The sequence below is a fragment of the Gobio gobio genome (assembly GCF_949357685.1).
Source record: "Gobio gobio genome assembly, chromosome: 2".
Lineage (NCBI taxonomy): Eukaryota > Metazoa > Chordata > Actinopteri > Cypriniformes > Gobionidae > Gobio > Gobio gobio.
The window spans coordinates 40,863,832-40,884,599 of record NC_137098.1 but is presented as its reverse complement, the minus strand read 5'-3'; the positions used below and the strand labels follow the sequence as shown (position 1 = coordinate 40,884,599).

At 47.1% G+C, this 20,768-nt stretch overlaps 1 protein-coding gene across 3 annotated transcripts in view; it reads right to left on the bottom strand.

Annotated features, from left to right (window-relative positions):
- Positions 1–20,768, bottom strand: part of ambra1a (autophagy/beclin-1 regulator 1a) — a 120,725-nt gene that overhangs the window by 12,239 nt on the left and 87,718 nt on the right. For all 3 annotated transcript variants that reach the window (XM_079810852.1, XM_079810853.1, XM_079810854.1), the window contains 2 exons: positions 19,387–19,497; positions 12,230–12,438 (listed from right to left, as the gene is read on the bottom strand). In XM_079810852.1, the coding sequence (XP_079666978.1) occupies positions 12,230–12,438; positions 19,387–19,497 (320 nt within the window). The remainder of the gene's footprint in view (positions 1–12,229; positions 12,439–19,386; positions 19,498–20,768) is intronic.

Sequence of the window (20,768 nt, the reverse complement as noted above, 5' to 3'; positions counted from 1 at the left end):
CTACTATGTATAAAGGGCAGGTTACATGCAAATCAATTTCAGTGAAAAGAAATAAAGGAAAACACAACATTAAACAGACCATCAGACTTCTGACCACAGTCCATTCACTGATATTCTGTCTGATATTGTACACTAAACTGAAAAGCGTTTTCTCAATCTAGCAAGCTCTAACCTGGTATAAAATAAAGTTCAGTAAGACCATACAGGTTCGTTTCAATCAGTTCACACAGAAAGTCGTGTTCACAAGGAACAATCTGATACAGTGGCGCTTTGAGGATGAAGCATTGAAGTATTGCCACATTTGCCAGGTTATTGACATCAAATCTTTGAAAGATATTTTTGAAAACAAGTTAAAAAGCAGAACTCTATTCTGCTATCTTATTCAAATATACACAAGAATAAACAAAGAACATACACTGTTCGAAAACAGTGTGTGCAAACAGAGTTTTTGAAAAGTCTCAGAGTTAGAGAAGTTTGTTCCTTCAGAGGTCAAAGCTTTCGGAGATTTTCTAAAACCACCACACTTCACACAGCTTCAGTCTGTACATGCACTCTGAGACTTCATGGACTCCTTCATGTTCCGCTATGATATTATTTCTAATCATGCACTGTTTTAAAACTAACAGGGTTTAGCTTTAAATTCAAACAAGACAGGGGTGTTCGTTCTTCTGTTTCGATTCTATTTTTAATACTCAATTTTCCATAGAAATACATTCATTTGACTCTTGCTAAAGCCAGAGCCAATCAATTTCGAGGACGCTTCAGGCAGTGCCGGCTAGGGCCGCATGTGCATGGTGTACTGATAGCTCATCCCTAGCCATCCTTTTCCCTTCCCTCTTTTAATCCCTTTATCCAACTGAATTAAAATTGTCACTTTAAAACTCTTCCCACAACTACAACTTTCAAGCAAGAGCTAATAAACTTTAAAATTGCTAACCTGTATGCAATTTGTAATCTATGCAAGTTAAAGCTAAATGTCAACATGATGTCCTGCGAAAAAACTCTCTCTATGTTTGTTATCGTCATTCTTACTTTCTTGCTTTTTTCCCCCTGACAGAGCTTTAAAAATACACAAAGTTTATACCTGTGCTTGATAAACCAGCATTCCAGTAACACTCATGGCAAGTAAACCAAACGTCTCGGTTACGTATGGTAACCCTCGTTCCCTGAAGGAGGGAACGGAGACGTACGTCGGTAATACCGACGAATTGGGATCACTTCAGAGAGCCCCTATCAGCTTCGAGAACTTAAGAACAGGCCAATGAACAATTGGCGTGCGAGATTTGCATCTCGCGCTCCGCCCCGCGGCGCGGGTATAAACAGGAAGCGAGAGCAACGCACTGACGTTTTTCACTGAGGAGCCGAACCAGTGACTCGGCCATGCAGTGATGGAAGGAACTGTGGCGACGGGACGTACGTCTCCGTTCCCTCCTTCAGGGAACGAGGGTTACCATACGTAACCGAGACGTTCCCTTTCAGTCGGTCACTACGACGTACGTCGGTAATACCGATGAATTGGGATCCCTATGGAAAGCGCCACAGTTACTACCACTTCTGAAGCGGGCGGGGAGATTCACGCCAGGAGAGTCATACTGCTGTTCCGCAAGACCCATTCAGCAGACTGTATTGGATAACGCTGGGAAAGCGTGCCCGAAGGACGCTGCGGGAGCCACATCATGCCCAGAGGGAGTTACCATGTGGAGAGAACGTATGAGCTGGCCGTGGGCAGCTCAACATACGAAAGTCCCAGGGGTGGCCCCGGCCTAATGCAGGCGGGGGACGACACCGTACTGAGACGGCAGAGGAACTCTGCCAAGGGAAAGACACAAGCTCGCCGTAGGGAGCTGTACCGTGGAAAATACACGTATGGGACCGCCGTAGGGGTCACGACATACGGAACCCAGCCTGACACAAGTTCCACCAATGCATACGAGTGCCAGACCTGGCGTCGGACGCTCCGCAACATCCGACTGCCGAGGGGTACGGAGGACTCAACAGGGTTCGCCAATCCTGGGGAACTCGACTGGGGAAAATAAGCGCACGTATCCGTTCCAGGGGAAGGGAATGGCGCAGCAAGCCGACACTAGAACGGGTACTTCAGTGAAGCTGACTATGGGAAGCGAGCACACGAGAAGCCACCGGCTCTACACGCAGGCTATAAAACCTAGCGAACGTGTTAGGTGTCGCCCAGCCCGCTGCTCTACAAATGTCTGTCAGCGAGGCACCACGAGCCAGCGCCCAGGAAGAAGCTACACCCCTGGTGGAGTGAGCTCTAACCCCGAGCGGGCAGGGCACGTCTTGGGATTCATACGCCAAGACGATGGCATCCACTATCCAGTGGGCCATCCTCTGCTTGGAGACAGCCTTTCCCTTCTGCTGTCCTCCGTAACAGACGAAGAGCTGCTCTGAGGTCCTAAAGCTTTGCGTTCTGTCAACATAGACGCGCAGAGCGCGAACTGGACAGAGAAAAGCCAGGGCTGGGTCTGCCTCCTCCGAAGGCAGCGCTTGCAGGCTCACCACTTGGTCCCGGAAGGGAGTAGTGGGAACCTTGGGCACATATCCAGGCCGGGGTCTCAGGGTCACCTGAGAATCACCCGGCCCGAATTCCAGGCACGATTCGTCGACCGAAAATGCCTGCAGGTTCCCTACCCTCTTAACTGAGGCCAATGCAATCAGGAGGATTGTCTTTAGAGACAAGATCTTAAGCTCTACTGACTGTAAAGGCTCGAAGGGCGCCCTCTGCAGTGCGGTCAGCACCAGAGTCAAGTCCCAAGAGGGTATAGAGGAGGGGCGAGGAGGATTTAGTCTCCTCGCTCCCCTCAGGAACCTGACGATCAGATCATGCTTGCCTAAGGACTCACCATTAACGAGGTCATGGCTTGCGGCGATAGCGGCAACATATACCTTGAGGGTGGAGGGAGACAGCCTTCGCTCCAACCCGTCTTGAAGGAAAGATAGCACAGATCCGATCGAACACTTCCGGGGGTCTTCTCGGCAAGAAGAGCACCAGTCGACGAACAGGTTCCACTTCAACGCATATAGCCGTCTTGTAGAGGGGGCTCTGGCGGAAGCGATGGTGTCGACTACCGCTTGCGGTAGGTCACCTAGAACCTCCGCGTCCCGTCCAGGGACCAGACATGGAGTTTCCAGAGGTCTGGACGCGGGTGCCATAGGGTGCCCCGTCTCTGAGACAGGAGGTCCTGCCTCAGAGGAATGGGCCAAGGAGGTGCTGTCGCGAGGAGCACTAGTTCTGGGAACCACGTCCTGTTGGGCCAGTACGGAGCTACCAAGAGGAGATGCTCCTCGTCCTCCCTGACCTTGCACAGTGTCTGTGCAAGAAGGCTCACTGGGGGAAACGCATATTTGCGCAGAGCCCGGGGCCAGCTGTGTGCCAGTGCATCCGTGCCGAGGGTCCCCTCGGACAGGGAATAGAACAACTGGCAGTGGGTCGTGTCGTGGGCGGCAAACAGATCGATCTGTGCGGCCCCAAAGCGACTCCAAATCAGCTGGACCACCTGGGGGTGGAGTCGCCACTCTCCGGGGAGCACTGGCAACCGTGACAGCTCGTCGGCCGCACGATTGAGCAGGCCCGGAATGTGAATAGCACGAAGGGACCTCAGATGCTTCTGACTCCACAGGAGGAGATGGCGGGCGAGTTGGGACAAACGGCGGGAGCGTAAACCACCTTGTTTGTTGATGTACGCAACGGCCGTCGTGCTGTCCGTCCGGACCAGAACGTGCCTGTCTTTGAGCGACCCTTTGAGGCGGCTGAGAGCAAGACGAACTGCCAGCAACTCTAGGCAATTGATATGCCATTGCAGTTGGGGCCCCGTCCACAGACCCGAAACTGCAAGCCCGTTGTACGTGGCACCCCAACCCGTGGGTGAGGCATCCGTGGAGACAACATGATGCCTGGACACTTGTTCTAGAGGCACTCCTGCCCGTAGAAATGAAGGGTCCGACCACGGAGTGAGGGTTTGGCGGCATCTCGGCGTCACTTGGACATGGAGGGACCCGCTGTGCCACGCCCATCTCGGGACTCGGTCGTGTAGCCAGTGCTGAAGCGGTCTCATATGGAGCAGCCCTAGCGGCGTTACTGCGGCTGCTGCTGCCATATGCCCCAGGAGCCTCTGAAAATGTTTCAGTGGAACCGCTGTACTGCGTTTGAGCGTACTCAAGCAGCTCAGCACCGACTGGACGCGCTCCTCTGTGAGGCGCGCAGTCATGGCGACCGAGTCGATCTCCATCCCGAGAAAAGAGATCCTCTGTACGGGACAGAGTTTGCTCTTCTCCCAGTTGACCCGAAGACCCAACTGGCTGAGGTGCCGGAGCACCATGTCCCTGTGTTCGCACAACTGCTCCCGCGACTGGGCAAGAATCAGCCAGTCGTCGAGATAGTTGAGGATGCGAACACTTCGCTCTCTCATGGGAGCAATGGCCGCCTCCGCGGCTTTCGTGAAGACACGGGGCGACAGGGACAGCCCGAAGGGCAGGACTTTGTACTGGTATGCCCGTCCGTCGAAAGCAAAGCGTAGAAACGGTCTGTGTCGAGGGAGAATCGAGACATGAAAGTACGCGTCCTTCAGGTCGATCGCTGCAAACCAATCCTGGGGACGGATGCACCTGAAGATGCGTTTCTGCGTTAGAATTCGGAACGGCATCCTGTGGAGGGAGCGGTTCAGGTAACGCAGGTCCAGGATCGGTCGTAACCCGCCACCTTTCTTGGGTACAATGAAGTACGGGCTGTAGAACCCGGACTTCATATCGGCTGGAGGGACCGGCTCTATCGCGTCCTTCGCCAATAGGACAGCGATCTCCGCCTGAAGCACCGGGGCGCCCTCCTTCGGTATAGATGTGAAGTGGACACCCCTGAAGTTCGGGGGAAGCCGGGCGAACTGAATTGCATAGCCGAGTCTGATGGTGCGGATGATCCAGCGAGACGGGCTGGGGAGCGCTAGCCAGGCCCCCAGAGACTGAGCAAGCGGGATCATCGGCACCACGGACGTACCCGGAGCGGGGCAGCGCAGCGGAACGCAGGGGCCCCAGGACGACATGGGAGTGGTCCGTGCAGGGGTCTGGGTCTGACACACGACCTGCATCCGCTGAGGGGACGGGCGAGCGTGGGGAGGCACATTGTGTGCGTCCGCACAACCGACGCCCCCTGTTGGCGAGGAGAGAGGTGTCTGAGGGGTACGAGGCATGGTAGCGTCGCATACCGCCAGACACGCTCTCTTGGCACCCAGAGATGTTGGAAACTGCTCTTTTATTGAAAATTTGGGTGCCACTGACACTGAGGCCAGTGGCGGAACAGAAAAACAAATGGTGTTCCCCCGGCCCTCCACCGGGGGAAGGAGTGGTGCTGCAGCCATCTCCTGAAGAGCAGTTTCCTCCATCTCTGGGAGGCCCGTCTCAGGGTCTCTTCCGACGACGCTTGCCACCTGGCTTGGCAGCGGCCTGAGCGGGCTGGACGTTTTTCCCGCGACCGGCTCCACGCCCACGGCCGGAGGATGGCTGCTACTGGGCTGGGGCGGGAGCGAGGGCGGCCGCAGGAGGACGTCCTCGGCGACGGGCAGGCGGAGGTGCTGCAGCCGGCGGCTGGGTGGAGGCAGCAGCGGGCCGCCGGTGCAGGATGTGTTTTATGGCCTCCGTCTGCTTCTGGGCGGCCGAGAATTGCTGGGCGAAATTCTCGACCGCGTCGCCGAACAACCCGGCCGACGATATGGGGGAGTCCAGGAACCGGTTCTTGTCAGTCTCCCTCATGTCGGCCAGGTTGAGCCAGAGATGCCGTTCCTGGACCACTAAGGTGGACATCGCCTGACCCACGGAACGGGCGGTAACTTTCGTCGCCCGAAGGGCGAGGTCCATCGCCACCCGGAGCTCCCGGAGGAGCTCTGGGTCAGACCTACCCTCGTGCATGTCCATGAGTGCCTGGGCCTGGTGCACCTGGAGCAACGCCATGGCATGCAAGGCAGACGCGGCCTGTCCGCAGGACCTGTAGGCCTTCGCAGTCAGACTGGACGAAAGCCTACAGGCTTTGGACGGGAGACGAGGATCACCACGCCACTCGGAGGCGGTCGCCGGACGCAGCTGCATCGCCACGGCGCGTTCGACTGGCGGGATCCTCTCGTAACCCTTGGCCTGTCCACCGTCAAGGGTAGTGAGGAGGGAGGAGCCTCCAGGTCTGTTTCTGGCACTGAAGGGTGTCGTCCACGACCTGGAAAGCTCCTCATGCACCTCCGGGAAGAATGGCACTGGGGCGGGACGCTGAGAACCAGCGCGACCCCCCCCCAGGAACCAATCATCCAACCTAGAAGGTTCGGGACGTGGTGGAGGGTTCCACACAAGCCCGACCTTTTCGGCGGCCCGGGAAAGCATAGCCGTCAACTCGGGGTCCGACTCAACCGTTGCCACTCTCCCAGAGGGAGGCAGTACAGCTGAGTCCTCATCCTCCGAGGACTGGAACTCCCCCTCCGATGCTGCGATCGACATCTGCTCATCCGCGGGCGCTCCGAAAGAGATGACTGGGCGCCCGTGGGCGGGACCAGCGATCTCTTCCGATGGCGCCACCGGCAGCGGTGCTTGTGAGGGTTCAGGGACCTGCGTAGGGACACTAGGCGGGTTTGTCCTGAACGTTATGCTCAGATCACCCCGGTCATCCGTCGAAGTAGGTCTATCCTGGTTAGGGATAGCTCTAGATCGAGGTATGGGGAGGGGGACTCCGCCTTCCCGGAGGTAGGTGAGTCTAGATCTAAGCACCGCAATAGTCATGTTCCCGCAGTGAGAACACGAGCTATTCACAAACGCTGCCTCAGCGTGCTGTAAGCCCAGGCACGTGATGCAGTGAGTGTGGCCGTCAGCGGGCGAGAGGGAACGACCGCATCCAGAAACGCACGGGTGGAATGACATCTTGAAAAAGACGCAGTCACACCCGTGTTGCTCTTTTTGTGAGGAAACGCTCTTTTAGAGAGTGCTGAAGCACCCAGGGAAACCGCGGCAACACACAGGGGATAGTGCAGCCTGTGTTTGCTCTCAAAGAATGGAACGCCCACCGATACCAACAGATTGCTGTGATAACAGCAGTTTGTTCCTTCTTGCAGCTTGAGTTTGCGGTCCCGCTGGAGAGTGCCGTCACACCAACACACGATCCTCTTCGTTCTCTGATACTTTTCGCTGATATCTCAGGAAAGCAGTCTGTACTTCAAAACGCCGGTTCGGCTCCGAAGTGAATGACGTCAGTGCGTTGCTCTCGCTTCCTGTTTATACCCGCGGCGCGGGGCGGAGCGTGAGATGCAAATCTCGCACGCCAATTGTTCATTGGCCTGTTCTTAAGTTCTCGAAGCTGATAGGGGCTCTCTGAAGTGATCCCAATTCGTCGGTATTACCGACGTACGTCGTAGTGACCGACTGAAAGGGAACTGTATTTATTGTTTCTCTACAGCACAATGTCACAAAAAAAAAACAACAACATATATTTAAATTATATAAACTCACCGGCCACTTTATTAGGTACAAATTGCTAATAGCGGGTTTTGCCTCCTGAACTGCTTTAATTCTATATAGCATAGATTCAACAAGGTGCTGGAAACATGCCTCAGAGATTTTAGTCCATATTGACATGATAGCATCACACAGCTGCTGCAGATTTGTCAGCTGCACATCCATAATGCGAATCTCCCGTTCCACCACACCCCAAAGGTGCTCTATTGGATTGAGATCTGGTGACTGAGGTCATTTGAGTATAGTGAACTCATTGTCATGTTCAAGAAACCAGTTTGAGCTTTGTGACATGGCATGTTATCCTGCTGGAAGTAGCCATAAGAAGATGGGTCACTGTGGTCATAAAGAGATGGACATGGTCATCAACAATACTCAGGTAACTATGGCATTTAAACTATTATTAATTGGTACTTAGGGACCAAATTTGTGCCAAGAAAATATCACTCAGACCATTTCATCACCACCATCAGCCTGAACCGTTGATACAAGGCAGGATGGATCCATGTTTTACTGTTGTTTACACCAAATTCTGACTCTGATTGTTGCAGCAGAAATCGAGAATTATCAGACCAGGCAACGTTTTTCCAATCTTCTATTGTCCAATTTTCTATTGCCTCAGTTTCCTGTTCTTAGCTGACAGGAGTGGCACCTGTTGTAGTCTTCATCTGCTGTAGCCCATCTGCTTCAAAGTTCGATGTGTTGTGCGTTCAGAGATGCTCTTCTGCAGACCTCGGTTGTAATAAGTGGTTATTTGGTTGTGTGTGAAATTCTCAGTCGATCAGCAGTTTCTGAAATACCCAGACCAGCCCGCCTGGCACCAACAGGACTTGGTGCCAGCCTCTCCTCTCTTTATATATATATATATATATAAATAATAAAAAAAAAAAATATATATATATATATATATATACACATATATAGCTGGTCATATAATTATAAAAGTTGATTTGTTTCACTAATTCCATTCAAAAAGTGAAACTTGTATATTATATTCATTCATTACACACAGACTGATATATTTTAAATGTTTATTTCTTTTAATTTTGATGATTATAACTGACAACTAAGGGAAATCCCAAATTCAGTATCTCAGAAAATTAGAATATTACTTAAGACCAATACAAAGAAAGGATTTTTAGAAATCTTGGCCAACTGAAAAGTATGAACATGAAAAGTATGAGCATGTACAGCACTCAATACTTCGTTGGGGCTCCTTTTGCCTGAATTACTGCAGCAATGCGGCATGGTATGGAGTCGATCAGTCTGTGGCACTGCTCAGGTGTTATGAGAGCCCAGGTTGCTTTGATAGTGGCCTTCAGCTCTTCTGCATTGTTGGGTCTGGCATATCGCATCTTGCTCTTTCACAATACCCCATAGATTTTCTATGGGGTTAAGGTCAGGCGAGTTTGCTGGCCAATTAAGAAAAGGGAGACCATTGTCCTTAAACCAAGGTGCCAAGTCCTGTTGAAAAATGAAATCTGCATCTCCATAAAGTTGGTCAGCAGCAGGAAGCATGAAGTGCTCTAAAACTTCCAGGTATACAGCTGCGTTGACCTTAGACCTCAGAAAACACAGTGGACCAAAACCAGCAGATGACATGGCACCCCAAACCATCACTGACTGTGGAAACTTTACACTGGACCTCAAGCAACGTGGATTGTGTGCCTCTCCTCTCTTCCTCCAGACTCTGGGACCCTGATTTCCAAAGGAAATGCAAAATTTACTTTCATCAGAGAACATAACTTTGGACCACTTTTTTTCCTTTTTGTGTTTAACACAGGCGAGACGCTTCTGACGCTGTCTGTTGTTCAAGAGTGGCTTGACACAAGGAATGCGACAGCTGAAATCCATGTCTTGATTACGTCTGTGCGTAGTGGTTCTTGAAGCACTGACCCCAGCTCCAGTCCACTCTTTGTGAATCTCCCCCACATTTTTGAATGGGTTTTGTTTCACAATCCTCTCCAGGGTGCGGTTATCCCTATTGCTTGTACACTTTTTTCTACCACATCTTTTCCTTCCCTTCGCCTCTCTATTAATGTGCTTGGACACAGAGCTCTGTGAACAGCCAGCCTTTTTTGCAATGACCTTTTGTGTCTTTCCCTCCTTGTGCAAGGTGTCAATTGTCGTCTTTTGGACAACTGTCAAGTCAGCAGTCTTCCCCATGATTGTGTAGCCTACAGAACTAGACTGAGAGACCATTTAAAGGCCTTTGCAGGTTAATTAGCTGATTAGAGTGTGGCACCAAGTGTCTTCAATATTGCATCTTTTCACAATATTCAAATTTTCTGAGATACTGAATTTGGGATTTTCCTTAGTTGTCTGTTATAATCATCAAAATTAAAAGAAATAAACATTTGAAATATATCAGTCTGTGTGTAATGAATGAATATAATATACAAGTTTCACTTTTTTAATGGAATTAGTGAAATAAATCAACTTTTTGATGATATCTATATATATATGTATATGTATATATATATATATATTGTATATTGTATGTATGTATGTATATATATTTATAAAGGATTTATATTATTTATTGTGTGTTTATGCTTTCTTTGAACAATTCACCCTTTGCCGCAGGAGTTTGATTGACAGGCAATCCACCATTTTGTCCGACAGACAAACCAGACAGGAGAATTTGTAGATTAACGTTGGTGGAATTGAACTTGAAAGATGGTGTGTATTGACGTCTTCCCACGGTTGAAACAACATACCTTCTGATGTTCATTCATGCTAGAGGAACTGTTCTCATACTGCTTGAACTGAGGTGCTACAGTGATCTGTCACAACACATTAAAGAGCCACAAAACTGTATTTATTGTTTAAATTTCTATTTAAAAAAGCAGAGACTCTGTTTCATACCAAATGTTACCTGCTCTTTCTTGTCTGTCTGTGCGTTGTCAGTGTCCTCTTTGCTCAATGTATTTTTCACTGCCACAGAACATAATGTGTGGTGTGAGAGCGTCATGGCTTGTCGGATGTAGCAATAGTAACTAAGGGGGCGGTTCTTCGTGAAGGGTCAATTGCCTGTACTGTACAAAGCTCTACAAACTGAGCCTAATCTTATGCATTTCAAAGCCTAGTAAAACTTATGTTAGCTGTGCAAATGACAAATAAATGAAACTTGATTGGAAGACAGATGGTTAGATGTATAACTACAATCTATAGATATGGAAAGAAGTAAATGATTAATTGCGTGCTGCTAAATATTGCACACGCTATGATCTGAGTCTTCTGAAGCTGAGCTCCCACCAGGCATTATATCAGACATATCATTCCGGCAGCGGCTCCGACTGCTAACCATGTTTATAAATAAAACACATTTAAACAGCACAACGTCTAAAAATACAAGTGTCAGCTGGGTTAAATCTGTCGCTCTGCATATTTCCACAATTTATATCTGGGACCTCAAAATAGTTAAGCTTCATCGAGACATGCTTATTCATCTGTTTTGCTGTGTTGCTAAAAGCGACACATGCGGAATAAGAGTAATACGAGCAGAGAGCTAAAGTGGGCTGATGGGTACTGGAGGCTGGCAGAGGAGAGAAAATGGCTGGTACCAGGAAAAAGAGATGCAATGTAGTGTTTTCGGGCATAAACGCTCTCTCTGAAGCTAACCGCCATTAAACATGAGAGCAATACTACACACACATTAACTTTAGAGATTCAGCTGTTGGGTGCCTAGTGGAGTGGCCTCTTCTGTCCTCTGTAATTACCATTAGCATAAGGACAAAACGCAGCACCCAATCTTCTCTCTTCACCTCTCAGGCTTCTCACTAAAGGCTGCAGAATGACAAATAACACAAAACCAACCGGGAGCTATGTTTACACAAAGCCCAATAATCCATAAATTCAAGTGAAACCTCAAATGGAATGAAAAATCATTATGTAAACACCTCAGTCAAAAACAAATGATCTGACTGAGCTCGATCCCATTTATTGAGCCTAAAGAGAAGAATAACTGGCATGCAAATCAGACAACTTTCACAGTCGGATCCAATAGCCACAGCAATGAACATGATGGGGTTATGAAGCATTTATCATGTAGCAGTGTATATATTATTTATTTATTACTATTTATAGCAATATTTTCAGTATAGTAATTTTAGTCATTTTGTTGTGCTTTTGACATTTTCATAAATTTTTTATGTTTTTCTATTTCTATTTAGGTTTAATTGATTTTTATTTCAGTAAGTTACCAAGGCAACAATTTTTACATTTTTCATCAAATATTTATATTTTGCTTTATTTTAATGAACAAACACTGTTTTTCTCAGTTTTAGTTAACAATAACAACGCTGTTTTGAAGGAGACTTTGAGACTTTTAACATTCTGAAGGATTGAGGGAAGACAAGTATGGAACAACAACTTCAAAAAAGTCTTTGAGGTAATGAAAGTTGTGGCTACGTTATCTGACAGGAGCACTGACAGCTTCTTGTTGCTATGGTAACACTAACACTAAATGCTGCTCTTTTGCCTGCACAAAATACATGTGCTGCACATGTAAACAGATACAGTATTGTCACTGGATTGCCAAGTTTGAGGTACATACAGTATAAACTAGAATCTGCTGTCAGACTGCATTTATTTAAATTGGTGAGACTAAAAAGGATAAAAATGTTTTGTGGATACAGAATATTTTTAGGAGCGGAAAACTAACCTTTCTCTAAGGATTGATTTGTCTTTTCATCTCAATGACAAACCTCAAATGAGCTCATCAATATCTTACCATCAGTAACCTGTGACCCCTGAGAAGTGCTGGGCTGCTGAGGTTCATCTGGAAGTTCATGGTCTGTTTGTGTCTCTGCATTCTGTAGCTGTAAAGTCTGTGTCTGCGTCCCCTGTGATGTAACAGTGGGGGCAGGATGTCGTGGCTGCAGACCAATCGCATTCATCAGGCCCATCTCTCTGTGTGAGCGCCAATCAGTCCTGCTGTTCCTACAAACAAGACACATCCCAAGGAGGATAAGTGACGGTTACACAGAATCTTACATCATGATCACACAGTCTTCAGGTGATTCCAGTTTGATCTGATATGACAGAGATTTAAATTCTGCACAGGGCTTTAGATAGAACAGGATACGTGTCTGTATAACTGCTTGCTAGGTAAAGCTCGAGGTTGTTTTCTTTCATAGAAGTTTAAGTCAGGATGTACTATTTTATCTAAAACAACTTACAAATGAGAATAGTACAAGAAGAAGTGATTCAGCTACAGGAGAAAACAACACAAGCACAATGCTAACAGACCAAACAATGCCTCCCCAAAAAATTACAGACACAGTTATAAGGTTACTTCATTGAACATTTTTAAATTGCCATCATTTACTCACCCTCATGTCATTCCAAACCTGTATGACTTTTTTCTTTTGTGGAACATAAAGAAGATATTTTGAAGAATGTTCCAACTGTTTTTGTCCATACAATCTCAGAAAAAAAGGTACACTGGAGGTACAATTTTGTTCCTTGGGGAACAAAAAGGTACACAATTGGTCCTTAGGGTACAATTATACCATTGTTTTCCTCTACTTAGAGCAGGGGTAGGCAAGTTCGGTCCTAGAAAGCTGCTGTCCTACAGAGTTTGGCTCCAACCATGAAGCTCTTATTGAGAATTAACGGGTTTAGATGTTGATGTTTTATTGAAAATGTTATTCACCATTATTGTGATCAGTGTTTCATTTAGTTGGGCAGTTTGACTCTTGGCTTTTTATGTGAGTTTGTGGTTTTTGTTACAGTGTTAACAAAACACGTAATCTGTTCAAATCAAAAGAAGCCATAAACAAAAATGATCATGAAGAGAAACATTTGACTAAACTTATCACTGGCTGAAAATGTTAAAGGGTTAGTTCACCCAAAAATGAAAATTCTGTCATTAATTACTCACCCTCATGTCGTTCGACACCCGTAAGACCTCCGTTCATCTTCGGAACACAAATGAAGATATTTTTGTTGAAAGCTGATGGCTCAGAAAGGCTTCAGATAGGCCTCCATTGGCATTCAGTACATTTACACTCACAAGACCCATAAAAGGCACTTAAAACGTCGTTACAAAGTCCATCTCACCACAGTGGCTCTACAATAATTTTACGATGCGACGACAATAATTTGTGCGCAAAATACAACAACAAAATAACGCCTTTATCCAACTTTTTCTTGTCTTCCGTGTAGGCCTCCACGGCGCATGCGCGAGAATATTACGCAGATCCGGCGTTCGGACACATGACCCAGAAGCGATTTGTTTACAAGCAGAGGAAGACGCGCGTATCTAAGCTGTTGAATTCTACATTGATCGTGCTTTAGGTCTCGGCGTAGTGCTCAAAATGGGACTAAAGTGTGCATTTCATGGATTCCCGAACGCCGGCGCTACGTCATATTCTCACACATGCGTCGTGGAGGCACACACGGTAGACAAGAAGAGGTTGAATAAAGTCGTTATTTAGATTTTTTTTTTGCGCACATAAACTAGTCGTCGCTTCGTAAAATTATTGTAGAGCCACTGTGGTGAGATGGACTTTGTAACGACGTTTTAAGTGCCTTTTATGGGTCTTGTGAGTGTATTTGTACTGAATGCCAATGGAGGCCTATCTGAAGCCTTTCTCAGCCATCAGCTTTCAACAAAAATATCTTCATTTGTGTTCCGAAGATGAACAGAGGTCTTACAGGTGTCTAACGACATGAAGGTGAGTAATTAATGACAGAATTTTCATTTTTGGGTGAACTAACCCTTTAATAAATAATATTCACCAACAATACTTTCTTGCCACAGATATAGATTCTAGGGGGAAAAAGTTTAGACGCACACAGATATCAAGAATCAGCATATGAATCTCAACAATGGTGGCATAGTAGGGTTGGAGCTAAGCCCCTCCATCTGGGCCTTCAAGTGAGTTGATGGCACCTAGGGAGTGAACCTGGGATGCGGGGATTCACTGCTAAACCCTCTGGAGGTGTCGTGGGTCCATCAGTGAAACACAGAAGGAGGGCGCCCACTTGATAACCCAAAGGGTGCCATCACTCATTTGACCATCCCACGGAGTCTCACCAGTGCCACAAATATGCATTTAATAAGGGATATTATCATCTAGTCCTATACAACAGACCTGATCATCTGGTGAACCAGTGACTGCTGTGAAAGGGCAGCTGACAATAAAGACCTTGCGACAGCATGGAAAGACAGGTGGCAGGAGGGAACAGCTACCCGTGGTGGCGGGAACCAGCATACGTGGTGTATGGGTCCCTCCCACATATAGCTACGAAAAGTTCTAAGAAAAAAACACCCCCTGAGCCAGCAAGAGCGGGGGCAGAAGATGGCTCATCGGTAGATAACCCGGTAACGAACACAGGAACGGAACAGACTATGAGATTGATGATCAGCGTACAGGAGGCGCCAACAGCTGCAGTAGGATATGAACTCCAGCACTGCATTTGCGGTTGGACTAAGGTTACTTCCATTCAAGGCCTGAAGATACACCAGGGCAAGAAAGAGAAGCAGGCTGAGTCAGTCGACGGAAGTTCAGCAGCAGGACACACACCACAGTCTGCAGGACATCAACATCCCTGCCCCAGAGGAGGAAGAACAAGGCACAGGAGAGCAACCTGAACCCAACCCATTGCGACCAACAGCAGAGAAGAAGATCCAAGGGAGAAGGCCATTAGTCAAGTGGCCAAAGGCCTGTGACAAGACAATGTGGAAGGAGGTCAACACTGATCTCTGCAACATTCTGGAAGGGATCAGAGGTACAACCATGAAGAAGTTGGAAAGAATGGGTGATCTTATCTATGCCTACGGGTTGGTACTGTTCGGAGTGGTCGAAGGCAAACGAGTTACTCCTTCAATCCCCACCAAATCCAGAAGGCAGATAGAAATAGGCCGCCTAGTCAAGGAGAGGAGGCAGCTGAAGAAGCAATGGAGGAAAGCCACAGGAGGAGAAGGGAGGTATAAACCTTCTGCAGGAAGAGATTCAGAGCAGGCTAGCAACACTGAGGAGAGCTGAAAACCTTCTGAGGAAGCATAGAAGGAAGGTGCAAACAAGATCACGCTTCTACAAAGATCCTTTCAAATTTTGAAGAGTCTCTTTACAAAGGAGAAAAGCGGAAGTCTCTCAGTGTCAAAGGCCGACCTGGAAGAACATCTGAAAAATTCCTGCACAGATGACAGACACCAGGAAGAAGTTACGCTCACTCCTGACATGCCACCAGTCAATTCACCAGAGCACGAACTGGATATTAGTCCACCCAGGTGGAGTGAGGTAGAGCAAACCATGCGTAGAGCAAGGGCCGCATCATCTCCAGGTCTCAACGGAGATCCATACAGGCTCTACAAAAATGCACCAGATGTCCTGCAATTCTTCTGGAAGCTGATGAGAGTTGTGTGGCAAAAGAAGGAGATACCAACGTTCTGGCGGAGAGCCAGAGGGATCCTAATCCCCAAGGAAAAGGATTCATTAGATCACTGATTCACTGATCAGCACTATGGGTGATCGGGCTTTCTGTTCTGCCGCTCCTCGGATTTGGAATGCCCTCCCCGACCATCTGAGGGCACCTCAAACTACTGAGACTTTTAAAAAAGGACTAAAAACATTTCTTTTTAGGAGAACTTATGACTTTTAACCATTCAATCTATTAGTATTTTATCCTTCTTAAATGATCTTAACTGTAGCACTTTGAGATTTGTTCCAAATGTAAAGTGCAGTACAAATAAAATGTATTATTATTATTATTATTATTAGAGATCGGGCAATTCCGTCAGATCAGCCTTCTAAATGTCGAGGGGAAAATCTTTTTCAGCGTGGTCATTCACAGGTTGGCAGGATACCTGCAAAGGAACAATCTTATTGACATGTCAATACAGAAAGCAGGCATCTCAGGCTTCTCCGGTTGTGTAGAACACACTAGTGTCATCTGGCATCAGATCCAGGTTGCCAAAAAGGAGGGAACAGATCTTCATGTGGTGTTCCTTGATCTTGCGAATGCCTTTGGCTCAGTCCCTCACAACCTCTTGTGGACAGCCTTTGATTACTTCAGGGTCCCAGCAGCTCTCACAACCCTTGTCAAGGCCTATTTCAAGGATGTCCAACTTTGCTTGACAACAGCAGAGTATACAACAGCATGGGAACACCTTGAAGTGGGAATTATGGCCGGCTGCACCATCTCCCCGTTGGCCTTCACCATGGCCATGGAGGTCATCATCCGGCTTCTCGATGGACGGTTGGCAGACAGAGAATAAAATCAGGGCTGAGGCTGCCACCGCTCAGAGACTACATGGATGACCTCACAGTTCTCACCACAACTAAGGTTTGCGCTGTGCGGCTATTAAGAAAGCTCCAGGAAAACATTGAGCAGGCTCGCATGAAGATCAAGCCGAGCAAATCCAGAAGCATCTCCATTATCAAGGGGAAGCTGTCAGACCACCGCTTCTACATTGGTGAGGAACCCATTCCAATGGTTTCTGAGAAGCCAGTGAAGAGCCTAGGTCGTTGGTATGATGCCACCCTCAAAGACAAAGAACAAGTAGAGCAGCTCAGGAAGGAGGTTGCCAGCAGCCTGGAGAACATTGACAGAACCATGCTTCCTGGCAAGCTGAAGCTCTGGTGCATGCAGCATGGACTACATCCATGCCTCCACCTCCCACTCTCAAAGGTGGAGAAGCTGGAGGTTGGTCAGCTCGTACATAAGGAAGTGGCTTGGCCTTCCCAGGTGCCTCAGCAGAATCGGGCTCTACAGCAAAGGGATGTTACACCTGCCCATTTCCAGTCTGACAGAGGAGTACAAGTGCGCCAAAGTCAGACTGGAGATGATGCTACAGAATTCAAGTGATCCATTTGTAGCCCAAACTGCCCCAACTCTGGCCACCGGGAGGAAGTGGACCCCATTGGCTGCAACTGAGCAGGCAAAGTCAGCACTCAGACACAAGGACATTGTGGGCCGAGTGCAGGAGGAGAGAAGTGGTCTTGGCATTGTGGCCAGTACACCAGCGTGGAGCAAGGCCTCTAAATCTCAGAGACGCAAGTTGGTGGTCCAGGTGGTACGTTGGGAGGAAGAAGCAGGAAGGTGCACCAAGCGGTGGCGCAGGCAAAGCAAGGGCAGTGGATGGCATGGAAGCACGGGACTGGAAGCTGATGGCAGACTTGTGAAAGAAATTCTGCTTCCCAGCTGAGATCGCAGTTACCAACCAGCAACCAGACCTCTTTCTGTGGTCAGCCTTACTCAAGCTTGTGTACATCATCGAGCTCACTGTGCCCTGGGAGGGTGCAGTGGAAGAGGCCTATGAACGGAAAAGGCTGAGGTACGCTGAGCTTGCAGCCGATGCGCAACAACATGGCTGGAAAGCGAATGTGCGCCCAGTGGAAGTAGGCTGCAGAGGGTTCATAGCCACTTCAACATCTAAGCTACTCAAGGAGATGGGAGTGCGTGGGAAGGCCCATCGGCAGGCAGTCAAAGACCTCTCCAGGGCCGCTGAAAAGGGGAGCCAGTGGCTGTGGATGAAAAGAATGGACTCCATCTGGGCCTTCAAGTGAGTTGATGGCACCTATGAGTGAACCTGGGACACTGGGATTCACTGCTGAACACTCTGGAGGTGTCGTGGGTCCATCAGCGAAACACAGAAGAAGGAGGGCGCCCACTTGATAACCCAAAGGGTGTCATCACTCATTTGACCATCCCACGGAGTCTCATCGGTGCCATAAATACGCATTTAATAAGGGGATATTATCATCTAGTCCTATACAACAGACCTGCAGGACAGTAGCTCTCTAGGACCGAACTTGCCTACCCTTGACTTAGAGGTACAAAAATATACCCTTAAGGGTACCACCCCAGTGACGGCCACTTAAAAGGTACAATTTTGTACTCTTTTTTGACAGTGTATGATGAAATTCAATGGTGTCCAAAACAATACTGAACCATACTGACTTTGATGTTATTAGGGATATTTTTTAAATATCATCTTTTAAAATGTAAACTGGTTTGGATTTTTGGATGACCAATGAAATGGAATTCATAACAAACACTGAACTTGGGAGACTGAATTGAGAATACCAAATTATCAAAAATACCAATTCAATTAATGTCATTCAAATTTTAAAGTGAAAGGAAGAATTTAAATTAAACTGAAATTAAAGAATTTCAAATAAATGTAATTTTTACACACAAAAGCAAAGTCTCCAAGATAAAGCCTTGTTTAAATTTTTAAGAACCTTCAAGTTTGAAGGATTATAGATAGATAATGGCAGTGGAAGACCATTATTATCAACTATGTCTAATCATGTGATGCCCACAGTCTTATGCTGTTGTGGCCTTTCTCTCAGCCACCTGCTCCAGTCATGAGCCTGAATCTGAACTGGCAATATAATTGCCAGAATGGTTATGCTTTGAGGGGAGATGGAAACTCCATCACAATTTTGGATGAAGCACTGTTGCTGTAGAGTGGACTATGTCTCATTAAGTCCATTGTGGACAAGTGTGGCACCAGCGTGCCAGAGAATGAAAACCAACAACATGGGATCAGCAGTAACACACCTCACTAAGGCTTTTTTCTAAATAAGTGTCAGAAAAGCATGCTGGATTCATGGCTGCTGTGAGAAGGCCTAATTAGCAGCAGCCGTGCCTCACAGCTGTGCTCTGCTATCATGCACATTCACTAAGTGACACGCTGCTATTGCCCGGACCTTGGACTGCGATTGGAGGGCTGCTCTGAAATAATTCTGAAGGGAGGCTAATCCTCTTTCACACAAGATATACCATATCACAACAGAATAGATGAAAAGCCATCAATGAAACAGCTCTTAGAAATAAACTCCCTTTGCCAAAACAGCAAACAAAAAAATTATAATTTTTAAAGTTATATTTTATTTGAATTATTACTTTTTAATTATATTAGTTCATACTCACCCTACCCTGTCTCCACCCCTGCTGCTGCTGGTTCCAACCCCTCCAACATTATTGATGGTGAACATTCTCTCAGAGTGTTCAGAAGTGCCGTTGCCATCTGAATGTACATCACTGCACGGTGTATTTCCATGGTCACATACACAGGCAGACAAAGAAAGAGCAAAGAAAAGAAAGTCAAGGCAAGGCTCATGGACAATGTCACATATAAAAGAAGAAAACAGATTCAACTACAAAGTTTTTCATTCTAAGGTGAAATCCACTGGTATTAATTAATTGGACAGAGATTAAATAAAGCAAGTCCACAGTGATGAAGGACGGGAATAATGTGATTTAAAAAATATAAAAACCTGACAAACATCCCATTAATCAGGGTACAGAGTAACCCCCCTCCCCCCCAGCCCCCCCCTGGGAAATAAAGAGCTCAAAGTTTATCTTTGTCGGGTTTAAATACAGACTTAAACTTCAGCAAACACAGTATGAGAACAAAGAGCTGAGCTTAAACAACAGCAGACTAAAGGAGAAACCTCTTTCTTTCTTGGCTATGTCAGAGCTGTAGTTCGTTGACTGCTCATTTGCCTAGCTCAAAGAAACTCGCTATACTCCCCACGGACTCCCACAATGCATCTTTGCGGCTCATTAGCATGGCACAGACAGTCCCGTAGTTGCAGAGGCTGACATCCACTTCATCCAACCATCCTGTGCACCTGTCTCCAACCAAGAGTTCCCAGAGATGTTGCCTCCCAGTGGGCCTGTCCTGCTCTCTTTCTTGCCCCCTTATCCCTTCTACTATTCTCTCTGTCCATTTGTTTCTTTCTCATTTCTCTATGGGAGTCTACCTAAAGGAAAGCAAAGAGTGTAGCAGGTCAAAAAGGTGGAGAAATTTGGGATCAGTGATGAATACTTGCACATTATAGCGCTATGATAATTGATTTCTGAGGTTAAAAAAAGTGTACAACTCAGAATAACCACTGTTTTTAACTGATGGTGCTCTTTAATGGATAGAAGACAAGTTATGAAGGTCTACTCATGGCATTCTTAGACGTAATCAATATTTGTGCACTTTAAAATTGATCTTTTTTCGACACATCATAATAAGTGGGTGTTCCCCAGCATGAGAGTAGGCTGATATCTGGAACCACTGGAGGCTAATTACCAGTTTCAGTCAGATCGATCCCTCTCCCTCAGGTGTCCATCAAAAGCTGTAGTGTAAGAGCTTTATGGGTACTGACAGAGAGAAAACTGTGTGTGGTCCTAGCTGCTTTCAGAGAAAGGTAAAGACATTTTCTGAACCTCTGGTAAATAAATGTACAGGAGAAGGGACAAACAACCTGACTATATATTAATATAAAGAATCAATTGAACAGCCTAATAAAGAATAGGGT